The following is a 12,297-nucleotide window of genomic DNA, read 5'->3' on the forward strand; positions in this document are numbered from 1 at the left end:
GAGCGAAAGGAATGGAGAGAGACTGGGAAGCGCAGTGGGAAGACAAGAGAAGACCAGCTGGACGGGGCGACGGGCCTGGCCCACAGTCGCCCTCACGCAGGAGAAGCCAGCTACCCGCAGGGGCAGCATGGCCCTTGCTCAAGGGTAGGGAGGGTCACTGGCCCCGTGGCCCTGGACCCCGTCCCTGCTCCACAGCGTAGGGGACACGGCGCCTCGGCGCGTACTCCTGCCCGCACATCCGCCCGAGGGTCCACACTCAGGCTCCAGCATGCCGCCCTGCCCTCCAGCGGGCTCTGTGCCCCTCCTGTGGCCCAGTGTGGGAGGTCCCCATCAGGCCAACGACCCCTTGGTCATCTGGGTGGTGCGGTGCCCAGGCCTGGGGTGGGTTTACAGCCGACGCTGTGTCTGCGAGGAGTCCCCAGCCGGCAGGGCGCAACGTCCGCCTCTCCAGTGTCTCCCTGGCTCCCCTCCCCTCGAGGAGGAAGGTGGCACAGGGCCCATCAGACCTGGGGCAGGGAACCCTGTCCAGCGAGCATCCTGCCGCCTGCCTGTCCCGTGGCCAGTTCAGCTCTGCTGCCTGCCACCTGGGGCCCGGGACAAGTCATGCCCACCCCACGCCTGCTTCCCGCACGCGTATGACAGGCCCTGCCGCCTGGAGTGGCCCCGCGGCATGGACCAGGGTCAGAGCAGGCTTTCCCAGCATGTCTACGGGCACCGCTCATGGGAGCCAGAGGCTGGGGGCAGAGGCGGGGCTCTCGGAGGGTCTTCCAGGCCCCGGGCTCCTATGGCGCGCTGCTTGGGCCTCAGGGAGGTGGAAGTGGACGCCCATGCTAACAGAGAGGGGCAGGCGGACGCGAACATTCCACCCACCCTCGCCAGAATCAGAGTCAATTCAAGTGACGCACCTTCCCTCCCCACCTGCCCCAAACCGTGCCGCCTGGACCTGCCTCTCAGGTACACTCTCTGCCCTCGGCTGTTACGGGACAACACGAGACCCGGGAAAGCAGCCTGACCTGGAGGAGGCAGGTGAGCCCCCTCCGGCCCCCATGCCCTGGGCCCGCCTAGGGTAAAGCCCAGATCCATGGACACATCACCAAGAGGAGAGCTGACCACGGCATGTAACACGGGATCCGGGGAGCCGCAGAGGCCAGGCCGCAGCGTCCTTCGCGTTAGACGTCCCGATCGTTCACTCCCCAGACACCTCACTGAGGGGTCTCCGGTGTTTAATAAGTCTGGTCCGACCGCCCCTGTCTGACCGGGGCAGCAGCTGCTCCATCGGGAAGGCGGTGTGTTTTCTGGGCGTGCATAGGTGTCTCTTTGGCCATCTTTCTAGACTCCAGCCTCCCCTAGAACAGGTTCCCCGATCTCGGGGCTATTTCCGAGAGAACGCGTTGCACAGAAGCCAGGGAACGCGCATGCAGTCGCTGCTTTTGGAAACGGCATGTTTGAAAATTTAAGATTTATGAGAAAAACACGCTACCACTTCAGGTTTCCAGAGGCACATTCAGACCCGGAGTGGAGAGGTATTGGGAAGGTCTGACTGAGCATGCAGGTCAGAGCCCGTCGGCCCTGAGCCGGGTCCCCTGACACGGAAAACACAGGCAAAAAGCAGGTCCCGCAAACAGGCCCCCTTACTCTCACCACCCAGAAAGTGAGCATGTTTTCCTGGGGTTCTCACAAGGCTGCAGGCAGGGAAGCTGAACGGACTCACAGGGGGCCCAGGCCTGCCCGGGGGTCACCAGGCTGTGCCCTCAGCAGCCTCCTGCTGCCCGGCAGCCCATACCCCTGCCACATGACCAGAATTCAGGACGTTTCGAGGGAATTCTGCCTGCGGTGGTTGGTACTGATGGCCACTTCTGCAGAGGCAAAACCCGAAAGACTCCAGTCCTCAGGCCTGACTAGGTCATCACAGAAAGAAATGTTCTTTAATAGTATTTCAGGGCACCCTTCCAGTTTTGAAGCAGGATAGATTTTGCTTATTGGAATTTGCACACAGAATTATTTCAACATGAGAATTTAAACATAAAGCCACGCCAAGCTGCTAAAAGATTCGCAGTGGACTGAGGTGGGAAGGGCTGGTTTAGAACCTGGATCAGGTAAACCCCAGGAATTCCCTGCTTTCCACGTTGAGGGGGGAGGGTTTCTGTGTTGAGAGCCACAGCAAGTGAGAAGAGGAGAGTCACCAAGGAGAAGGCCCCTGAGCCAGGCCAGGAGCAGAGGCAGCCTGGGGCCTCCCTCACCCTGAGCCAGGCTCTCCTCGCCCCAGCGCGGAGGTCGGGGGCCTCTGGGCTCCTGGGACCGCGGTTCATGGGCACCCCCAGCCCGACCCCGCCCTCTCCTCTGGGTCTGGCTCCAAAGGCCCCAAACACCCTGGGGCCTGTGGGCACCAGAGGCAGACCATCAGAGGAGGCCTCCTCGCCAGAGATTCTGCAGAGCTGCACCCTGGCAAGGGGAAGGGGAGCAGCCGCTGCTCTGAGATGATCAAAGCCTGGAAACAGAGCCGCGTTCAAAGAAACTCGGGGCGGGGGCGGGGGATAGGCGGGGACACCTCTGAGCATCCAGGGGCTTGTTTCTGCCCAGTCTTGCCCAATCCCCTTCCACGGAAGTAGGGCACTGACGTGACAAAACTCACTTGTGGGCTGTGACTTCGTCCCGCAGCCCCAGGGCTGCCCTCAGCGAGCACGTGTGTGTAAATACACGCTCACACATGCACATACGTGCACATCACGTGATGTGCCAACTGGGGGGAAATAGGAATAAAGGCAAAGACATTGGCCTTTTAGACCAAAAACACCGATTTAATCGAAGTATCTTATGCTTATCTACTTAGAGAACAAAAATAACATTTACTAAAACAATGGAGAAAGTTTAATTGCAGAATCCCATTAAAACATGACCTTTAAAGACGGATTTCAGTTCTTCTAAAAGTTAATACACCCAGTTCTTCCAAGTCCAAGCAAATTAAACTTCAATAGATTACCTGGTGAAATTGATATCTTGTTACTTGTTAAAATATGAGTCTGTTGAGAAAGATGTGATTTTTCCAATAGGAAAAGCAAATGAAAATACCACACTCTCACACATACGTAAGAGTCTTTAAAATGCTGACTCTTGTCTATAAAATAGTTCTATTTTAAGGGACAAGAGAAAAAAATGTTTAAACGTATTTGCACTGGAAGCTAATAATGCAAATTACTCGCTGTTTGGAAACAAGTTTAAAAAAAAAAAACCCGCCGAGCACTCAGGGACACTCCGCGAGCCCACAGGAACCCCGAACCCCAAACCGTGGATTAGACGAGCAGGCAGGGGCTGGCCCAGAGGACCAGGGACGTGCAGGGACGGGTTTTAGCAGAGCAAGTCCAGGTGTGCATGGAGGGCCGACCACCCGAGGGCTGCCCCGCTGGAAGAGCCTGGCGGCCGCGCCCCTACTGTCCGTGGGCTCTCCGCTCGGGGAGCAGGCGGACGCCCAGGTGCACCAGGCCCGCCTGCAGACCACCAGCCTCGAGCCTCCACTGCCCGCCCCCAAGGCCGCTCTCCTGTAAAGGCTGACCTCCTCCTGCTCTGAGGTCAGTAAAGCTACGACACTGCCACCTACCACTCCCGGGCCACTCGCTCCTCCCCGAACGTGCAGAGTGCTCATCTATCTTCTCCTTCAGAAACTTCATAAAATGAATGGGACGTTCCCAGACGCCCCATGAAAGAAAGCTCCATATTAAGTCATTCCGTCTTCCTTGTAACCCCGGGATGAGGGTCACTAACCGGACGGTACCCGTAACCTCGAGCACAGGGGAGAATTGGCAAAGTGCCGAAGTCCAGTGATTTGAAAACGAAGCACGGAAGCCAGCAAGACACCGTCTGCAAATGGCTGTTTGGGGTTCGAAATACTTAAAAAAAACTTTTTCAGGCAGATTTTTAAACTCGAAGGGGTCTCCATGGCAGTTATAGAAAACCCTGATGAAGGAGGGATCCGTGAATGGATGAGTACCCGCCCTGTTTACAGAGGCAGACTCCTCTGTGTGCAACTGCACCCCCACCAGCCCTTAACACATGACTCAGCAAATGCAGAGCCAAGAATCAGGACAGCCTCACCCCATTTGCTGAGTGTGCTCTGCTAAAAACAAGCCCAAACAAGACGACAGCCCAGTGCCAGCATGTTCTGAGCAGTGAGCAGTCTACTTCGGAGGAGCAAACCTCCACATTTCATCAAAGTAGCTCCCACAAGGGTGTTCTGTAGTAATCTCAAAACCAAGCCCACCAGAAAATCTCTACAATACTTTCATTTCCAAATTTTCCTAGACCCTATTTTTAAAGTTTTTTTCTGTGTTCCTTTTTTTTTTTTTTTAAATTAATCTGGATTGAAGAAAAGCACACATTTCATTTATTGTCTGGATTACAGATTCTTATTAAACAAACCAGAGCTCATTATAAAATCAATATCAACTTAGCCACCATGCCCCCAGGAGGAGCCACATAAAGGTCACTCCAAGAAATTCAAACAATTTTCCTGCTGGAAGGGCATGATTTTAATTACAGATACTATTAATTAGAGCTGTCGCTGGGACGCTTTTTTTCCTGTTAATTATCACAAACGCGGTCCTAAGTATGCATTCGCAACCTGCACTTTTGCCAGAACGAGTCACTTCTGCATGCTAGCCCAACCTTTCCATTCTATCAATATTTCATATTTGAATTTCAAAGCGTATCAAAGGATGCCATGCTTTCTAAAACCCTCCGCCCGTGTGATCTCCCGTCTCTCACACACGGAACAGAACCGGTGTGATAATTTATTTATGTCCTGGCACAGGCCTGGCCCAGCAGACCCGGCTGCCTATGCTGGCCTTGCTCAATAGAATTTCTGGATAAAGTCTTACTAGTTGGTGTGACATTTTTCCCCAAGCTTCTCCTTCAAACGTGCTTTTTCTTTTGCTTTGAAGCAAAGCTAGCTCTGCTCTTGAAATGCCATCTCCCACACATCTGAAGTTGCTGTTTCTTTAATAAGAAAAGACTGCACCGACCAGGCTTCTGACCCCCTCCAGAAAACCAGAGGTTCTCTTCATTCAACACCACCACCAAGAGTTTTGAAACGGGGAAGAAGGCTGTCTTCTGGTCTCTTTTGAGCAGAGTGATTTTATAAACTCATCCCAGTGGCTTATGCGAGATAGGGTCAGGGTGTCTCTCAGACGAGCTCCCGGGGGCGGGTGGCTCTGGAAAGGGCTTGAGCAGCCTCCAACAGTGCAGCTGTGATGACAGAATGGAAGTGCTCATAGATGTGACCGCGAAGCAGGACGCACTGTCTACGTGACATGCGCCATCCACAGTCACATGACGCGAGGAAACGACTCCGCTCCAGTCCAATGGGAGAGAGTCTTTTACAAAACAGACGACTGAATTTTAAAGAAGATGACTGAGTAAATGACTTTCCCAGGTGGAAAATACACTTAGAGTTACATTATATTTTCTGTTAAAAGCAATCAAACGCCCTGACTGGCGTATATTCCGGGCCTGCACGGCTGTTAGAACTGGAAGACTGTTTTCCTCAGAGAGCACTATTCACCTGGAGTGTGTGCTCCAGAACCCCCAAACATTCTGTGGGCTTTCCTCCTGTCCACTTCGGTCTGAAGCTGCCTCCCCTCGCTCTCATTGGTCCCCATTTGTTTCCAGGTTTGTTGGGACTGTTCCTGTAGCCCCCTGCCCACACACGCTCCCCCACCATGGCTCTCCTAAAGACACCTTGGTTTGCTTTCCAGCCATCAGCCTGAGATTCCACGTCATCCAAGACACAGCAAAGGTGGCAACAGACAGGGTCAGAGGGTCTTTTCATCTAAGACCCTGAGGAAGTCAATGATGTAAGAGACATCTTCGTACATCTATACAATCAATTTATCTTGCAACTCTGGTGTTTTTTTTTTTTTATTACTAGTGGCCAAACTAAGAAAGATAACAGATAATACATAATTCATGTATTGTACATTTTCCACATTTCTAATTAGCAGCCTGCTTTCACAGCTAACGTGAGACCATCCCAGAACAGCCTAAGATTAACTTAGAGAAGGAAAACCAGGGTTGCAAGGCATTTACATGAATGCTAATGAGAAGTTTCAAGTCGTCATCACACAAGAACCCAAACTATGAACAACTGCCAGGCATGCGGGAGGCCTGTTCTAAGGGTGAACGGAATGGCCATGGCACCGAGAAAAGTGTCTCTTTACCTGGTAGGCGTCGGTGGCATCTGGGCCCGGGTCACCCACCAGTCCGGAGAGCTTCTCCTTCAGCCTGTAGTGAGAGTTGTGTCGCAGGCAATAGATGACGCCGGACGCCAGCAAGACCCCCACGATGACCACGATGGAGACCAGGGTGAGCACCACGAACTTGGTGGAGTCCTCCCGCGCAGCCTGGTGAGGCAGAAGCTTGATTCTGCTTCTCTGCAAACAGGAGAAGGGGCAGTGAGAGGTGAGTACCCAGCTCCTGAAGACAGTCCTTTCCAAAGACACCCACAGGGGTAAAGCTCTGGGCTGGCACCGGACCGACCCGAGGGCGTCCAGCCGTGCAGCCCCCGGCCCAGGTCCAGGGTCCTCTGGACATAGCGCACCTGGGTCAGCAGGGCTTTCACCAGGAAGGTCAGCAGCGGCATCGCTCAACTCAACGACAGGAAGTATCTGGGCCCTAACTCACTGCCTTAAGGAAAACAAAGCCTTTCTCCCTTCTCAACGGGTAAGAGGGGCATTTAGGGCCACCACCGAGGCATCTGGGGTGGAGAGACCGGTGGGGTGGGGGGGTAGAAGCCGCAGCACAGGTCAGACCAGGGGCTGAGCTGCGAAGGCAGGCGACTACTCCTGGCTACACTGCAGGGGGAGGCCAGTTCAGAAGTCCTGCTCTCCTTCGGAGGCGCACCCCGCCCCCCTCCGCCGTACAGACCACCGACGGCGTGGCGGGCCGGGGCGGGGGCGCTTGCACCCACACAGACCCCCACATCACGCACTGCGGCAATTTTCTTTGAAAGCAGGGGCTTTCAAGGAAAGACAGGGGCTCGCGATGGTCCAGGAGTTCACTTCTTGGTGGGTGAGAGGTAAGAGAGCCCAGGTCCATCAGCTTCTCAGGCTTGACGAGGGTGGGGGGTGGAGGTCAGAACACCCTTTCGGTGCGTCTCACCGTCTCCGTGCGCCCAAAGCTGCACAGTGCTCGCCCTCATTAGCTTCATTATAAGGAATATTAGCAACAATTAAAAAACGCCAGGGGGACGATGGACCGGCTCCGGCCAGCACGCCATCCGCAATTACCCGGGAAATGAATAGAGACGCGCCCGCCTCAGTGCGGGTCGCTACGGGATGAGCACAATTAGCAAACTCCTTTCCACCACCTAATTTCGCGTGGTAACAAAATGGATTTTTCCCCATGAATGCCTGGCCGGCCTATTCATTATCTCCCTTCTATTAGTGATTTTCTGCGCCGCGTTCGGCCTCCAGCTCCTCACTTCCTCCGGCTCCCAATGTACACAGGGCCTCTTATGTCAGGCCGGGCCGTTTTTATCTTGTAATCATAAAGGCCACCAAAGCAATTATCGCCGGTCTTGACTGGAAAAGCTGGTCATTAATTAGCCTCCTTTGCCTTCCGTGCGGCGGATTAGTTGATGCCAGGACTGGGTTAATGGAAACGCGGGCGAAATGAGAAAAGACGCCGGATTTTCTTGCCTGGATGCTCGGATCCGAGGAGGACGGCAGGTCCGCCCGCGGCGGGAGGGACGGAGGCGCGAGTACGCGGCGGTGGGGGGGGCGGGGTGCGGAACGCGGAGGGAGGGGGAGGGGGAGGGACCCGGGCGCGGGGAGCCAGCGTGGGGCCCCCGGCTGGGGCGGCCGGCCAGCCGGGCCCTCCGGGTGGACCGAGCGCCGGGCGGGAGATCCTCCCCGCCCCTCCAGCCCCTCCCCTCGCTCCTCCCCCGGCCCACCCTGCTGCTTCCAGAACAGTCACCCCCGAGGCCGCTGGCAGTCTCCCCCGCTCCCCCCGCCCCGCGCCCAGAAACAGACCCAGGTCGGGGGGGAGTCCCATCCGCGGTGCTGGACCCCCGGGCTGACCCGGAGGGCGCCCGACACCCCTGCGCCTCCCACCCTGCTCCCAGTTCCTCGCCCGCACGCGGTGCCCGTGGTTGGCGCCCGTCGGGCCGCGGCCGGTTAACTCGGAGGCACGCCCCTCTCCACGAGCTCCGGCCTGGGACGCTCCTCCTAGAGGCCGGCGAGGCTCGGCCGCGCGGATTCCCGCTCGGCCGCTGCGCCCCTGCCCCCGCAAGTGCCGCCCCCCTGCTCCCGGAGAGGCCCGGGTCCTCCACACCAGCTCCGAGTCTTCGCAGACCAGCCGGGACGGCAACAAAGGGGGCGCGGCTGGCCGAGGGGCGTCCCGCTACCCCCGCCTCGGCGCTCCCGGCCATCACGGCATCCCCACCCCGCCCAGGCACAGACGACAGGCGGTCCCCGCGCCCCATCTAGGGGGTCCCGCCCGGGCCTCGGGAAGACCCCGCGCTCACGTGACTGACCGCGCCCCAGAACGGAGGCTTCCAGAAGCTTCTCGGCCCGCGACAGGGCGCGCACACGCGCGCGGTGACCAGCCTGGCTCCGAGGGGACGCGCGGCGCCTCGGTGGGTGGCCCACAGCTCAGTGCGCAACGACGGGCGGTCGCAGCGCGCTGGGGACAGAGGCCTGCACGGGGCTCCTCCCGAGCGGTGCACGCCTGGCGTCCGGACGTAAGGGACACAAACACCGCCCGCTGGCCCTTCGGTTCCAGGCGGGAGGCCGTGAGCGCGCAGGAGCCCCCGAAGGAGGCCGGCCGCGGCCTACACGTTACCCTGGCCCAGGCCTGTGGCGGCAGGAGAGGTCCCGGCGGGGCGCGCACCCCCACCCCGGAGGCTCTTCCAAGGGAGGCCAGGCGGCCTCAGCGTCCTTGATGCCAGAACCCAACGGATGCCGTGACCAGCAGTGTGCTTGGCCTGGGGAGCGGAAAGGAGCCTGCCTGCTGCCCCTGGCGCCGCGTTTAGAATTGGCTCAGAGGTCAAAGGAGAGCGTCCAGGAGCGGGACTGCGGGTCCCTCCTCCCGGGCCCGTTGCCCAGTCCCCGCGGGGTTCCAGCTGCCTCCGGAGGGTGTAGGACTGGACCCACGCCCACGGAGCCCCCTCTTCTACGCTCCTGCCCGGCTCCCCGCTTCCCCGGGCCGGAGCTGCCCCCCAGGGAAGGGATGGCCGGGGTCGGCAGGCTGGGCGGACTGGGAGAGGTGTGGCGAGGCTGAGGATGGCGGGCGGGGCGGCTGGAGCAGGTGGGGAGAGGAAGGATCTGACGCGGCTGCAGGGATGCGGGGCTCGGAGAGGCCGGAGACCCGGTTCTGACCACTGTGGTGTGAGGCCGCAGGAGCTTAGCGGCCGGCTGGGCGGCCTGCCTGCCGCTGGCGCCGGGGCACTTCAGCCGGACCCTGACAAGTCCCGCTCCTGGCGGGCCCCTCAGTGACTCTACAGAGAGCCGCCGGGAGGGTGCGGAGGCGGGGACTGTCGACTGCAAGTCCGGTCTTAGGAATCTTGGAAGAAACAAAAATTTATATTCATGTTTTTAAAATTAAAGAGCATAAACTCCCTCCTTGTCACAGTGATTGTGTTGAAATAATTTAGGATTATTTTATCTCCTTTCTTTTTTGTAGAGTTAAAAAAATCTCAGGATCCCTGCTAACCAGGAGAGGTGAGAGAAGGACACGTGTGCTTTCGCTTAAAGGCGAGTCTGACCCTCCGTCCTTCCGGGCGTAACCGGGTCCCCGGGACCCCCTGCGGAGCGCCTGCCACACAGGTGCTTTCCTGCCATCGCAACCTGGGGCTGAGCCCTGCAGAGAGCCCTCCACTAATTAGAGGCATCTTGTCAGTCTTGACTTGGAATTGAAAGAAAATAATGCTTAAATATTTATGACTTTGACATTTACAGTCAGGCGTCTTTTAAAAGCGGACCGCCTCCTTCTGTATAGTGGCAGCTCGCTTCCCTCCGGAAAGTTTGGAGCAGGAAGGAGGGGGGTTGGAGGAAGCAGTCCCAGCAGCCTGGGCACACAGGGAGCGTGGGGTGTCATGTACCCTAGGACGTAGGGGACACATATACAACTGGCACCCATAACTGAGTTTCAGAAGTAGGAAAAGTGTGCTTTTTAAAAATAGTTCAGGAAGAGTTAAGTCAACTTTATATCAGGTGAGATGCATCTTGAGAGTAAACTGAAGTACAGTAGTACATATTTTTCCCACTCAACCATCTCCACCTGCAGCTCCTTGAATTTATAATATAAAATATTTCAGAAGCTGTGGTTTGAAATACACGTGTGACCACAGAGTCAGTCAGTGGAACTGCCCTTAGGACCCACAGACATTATCCTGACCTAGTTAGACTATTTTGATCTGTGCTTACAAGTGGAGGTGCATGGGGCTTCCTTTCTGTTATCTTCTGAGCCATTTCTGGCAAAATATCTTCAGAACGTTTTTTTTAGCAGTCCATGTGGTAATCTTAAAATAAAAGAAGAGAGGAGAAAAAAGAACACTCTATACCCAAGCTTGACTGAGAATTGAGGCAGCCACACAAATATAAAACTTTATGGTACAATATTTGTTGACAGAAAAATTTAATATTTTTCTAAGACTGTGCTATGTAACCAGTTAGCAAGAGTAATTCATTACCTAAGTCATTGACTTCAGTTTTAAAACACACTTGCACCCAAAAACTTATATGGGCACTGGCATATAGCAATTTCATTGATACTAAAGTTCTTATACTGTGGATGTTACTATAATGGTAAAGATATTTTTCTCTGTAAAATTTAAAAATTAATTTTAGGGACTACTAATGAGCTGCTAAAACAAGTCTGTCTTTGGTTTCCCAGATGAATCATCTTAGAACTACTTGGGAATTTCATGCTAAATTTACTAAAATATATTTGCTAAGATACAGTAAGTATCACCTTAAAGCTGATCAAAAAATTTTAACATTTTTTCAGGCCATGGGAATGAACAAACTTAAACATATAGAGGGGGGAGGTGTCTTAAAATATTTTAAAAGTATTTTTAAAAGCTGTTAACTGAACTATTTTTAATTTGGACCCTGCCACAGAATTCTAATAAATGAGAGAAGTCAGGCGGAAATAATCATGTATTAATTCTCTGCATTACAAAATCTTTTCAGAAGCTATTATCAGAGCAAGAGGCATTGCGGTCTGAATTCAGGGTGGGAGAAATCCTTTGTGCAGCTGAAGGCTATTGTTCGTCTGTGCAGATGAAATTGTACTTGCAAATCTGCCATTCAAGTAGCCAAAAAAAAAAAAAAAAGGTCTATAAGGGCAAAAGAAAACAATCTCCAAGAAACAATTATTGTTAAATATAAACTTTAATGGAAATAAACTGGGGATACGCTGTTTTAAAATAGGCTATTTGTGAGGTGTTTTCCAGGCATAGGCAGAAAAAGAAATACATAAAAGGTGATGAACTGTCTATTTGCATCTTTAAGCACTCCTGGAAGGTCAGTTTTGGGGAGACACTCTTTTCCGGTGTCAGGGAAGATTTACGACATTTATGTTTAAAGTGGGAAAAACACTCCCCTGTGAACTAATTTTTAGCAGAGCTTCATAAGCACCAAATTGTCTTGAGCGGGGTGGGGGGGCGGAGTGGGGAGCGGGGTGCGGGGGCGGAGTGGGGTCCGGGGAGGGGGCTCATGGACGGCAGCGCTCCGCGAAGGGGCGGGCGCGCCTCGGGCGGGCGCGCCTCGGCCGGGCCATCGCTCAGACTCCGCGGCAGGTTTACTGCACCCGAACTCGGGCTCCGCCAATCGACTCGGAGCGCGGCCGGCGCGCACCGTCGGTCGGTGGCCTGCCTGGACCCGGGCGCGCCCCCAGGGTCGGCGGTCCACTGGCTCGCCCCTGCTTTCCAAGGAGCTTCCCTCGGCAAGGACCCAGCCCTTCTCAGCACTGAACTTTCCGCTTCGTCTCCTTCGCGGAGTCTGAGAAGCCGCCGCCTGGAATCGCCTGGAATCGCGCGAGTGAGGCCCCGGCTGCGGCGCCGCTCGGAGCGGGGTTCCCGGGGGCGCACGGCCGTTTTCGGCCCCTCCCCTTTCGACAGGCCCGGTCTTTCTCCCTCCTCCTTCCCAGTCCCTCCCCCCTTCCTATTTACGCGATCCGCACCGAGGTCAGAAAGATCAGACCGCAGTGCTGGACACAAAGGGTTCAGGGTTCCTGGGCGCCGCCGGTATTCATGGCACCGAGGGGTTCCCAGGCGGCCTCAGCTCGTTTCCCGGGGACAATGGT

The 12,297-nt window shown here is 55.6% G+C and overlaps 1 protein-coding gene across 1 annotated transcript in view; it reads right to left on the reverse strand.

Moving 5' to 3' along the window:
- The window catches only part of PTPRN2 (protein tyrosine phosphatase receptor type N2), a 605,862-nt gene that overhangs the window by 106,203 nt on the left and 487,362 nt on the right, over nucleotides 1-12,297 (reverse strand). The window contains exon 13 of the mRNA XM_070369001.1: nucleotides 6,210-6,422. Coding sequence (XP_070225102.1) covers nucleotides 6,210-6,422 — 213 coding nt within the window. The remainder of the gene's footprint in view (nucleotides 1-6,209; nucleotides 6,423-12,297) is intronic.

This window comes from Bos mutus, chromosome 4, assembly GCF_027580195.1.
Source record: "Bos mutus isolate GX-2022 chromosome 4, NWIPB_WYAK_1.1, whole genome shotgun sequence".
NCBI classification, from domain to species: Eukaryota; Metazoa; Chordata; class Mammalia; order Artiodactyla; family Bovidae; genus Bos; species Bos mutus.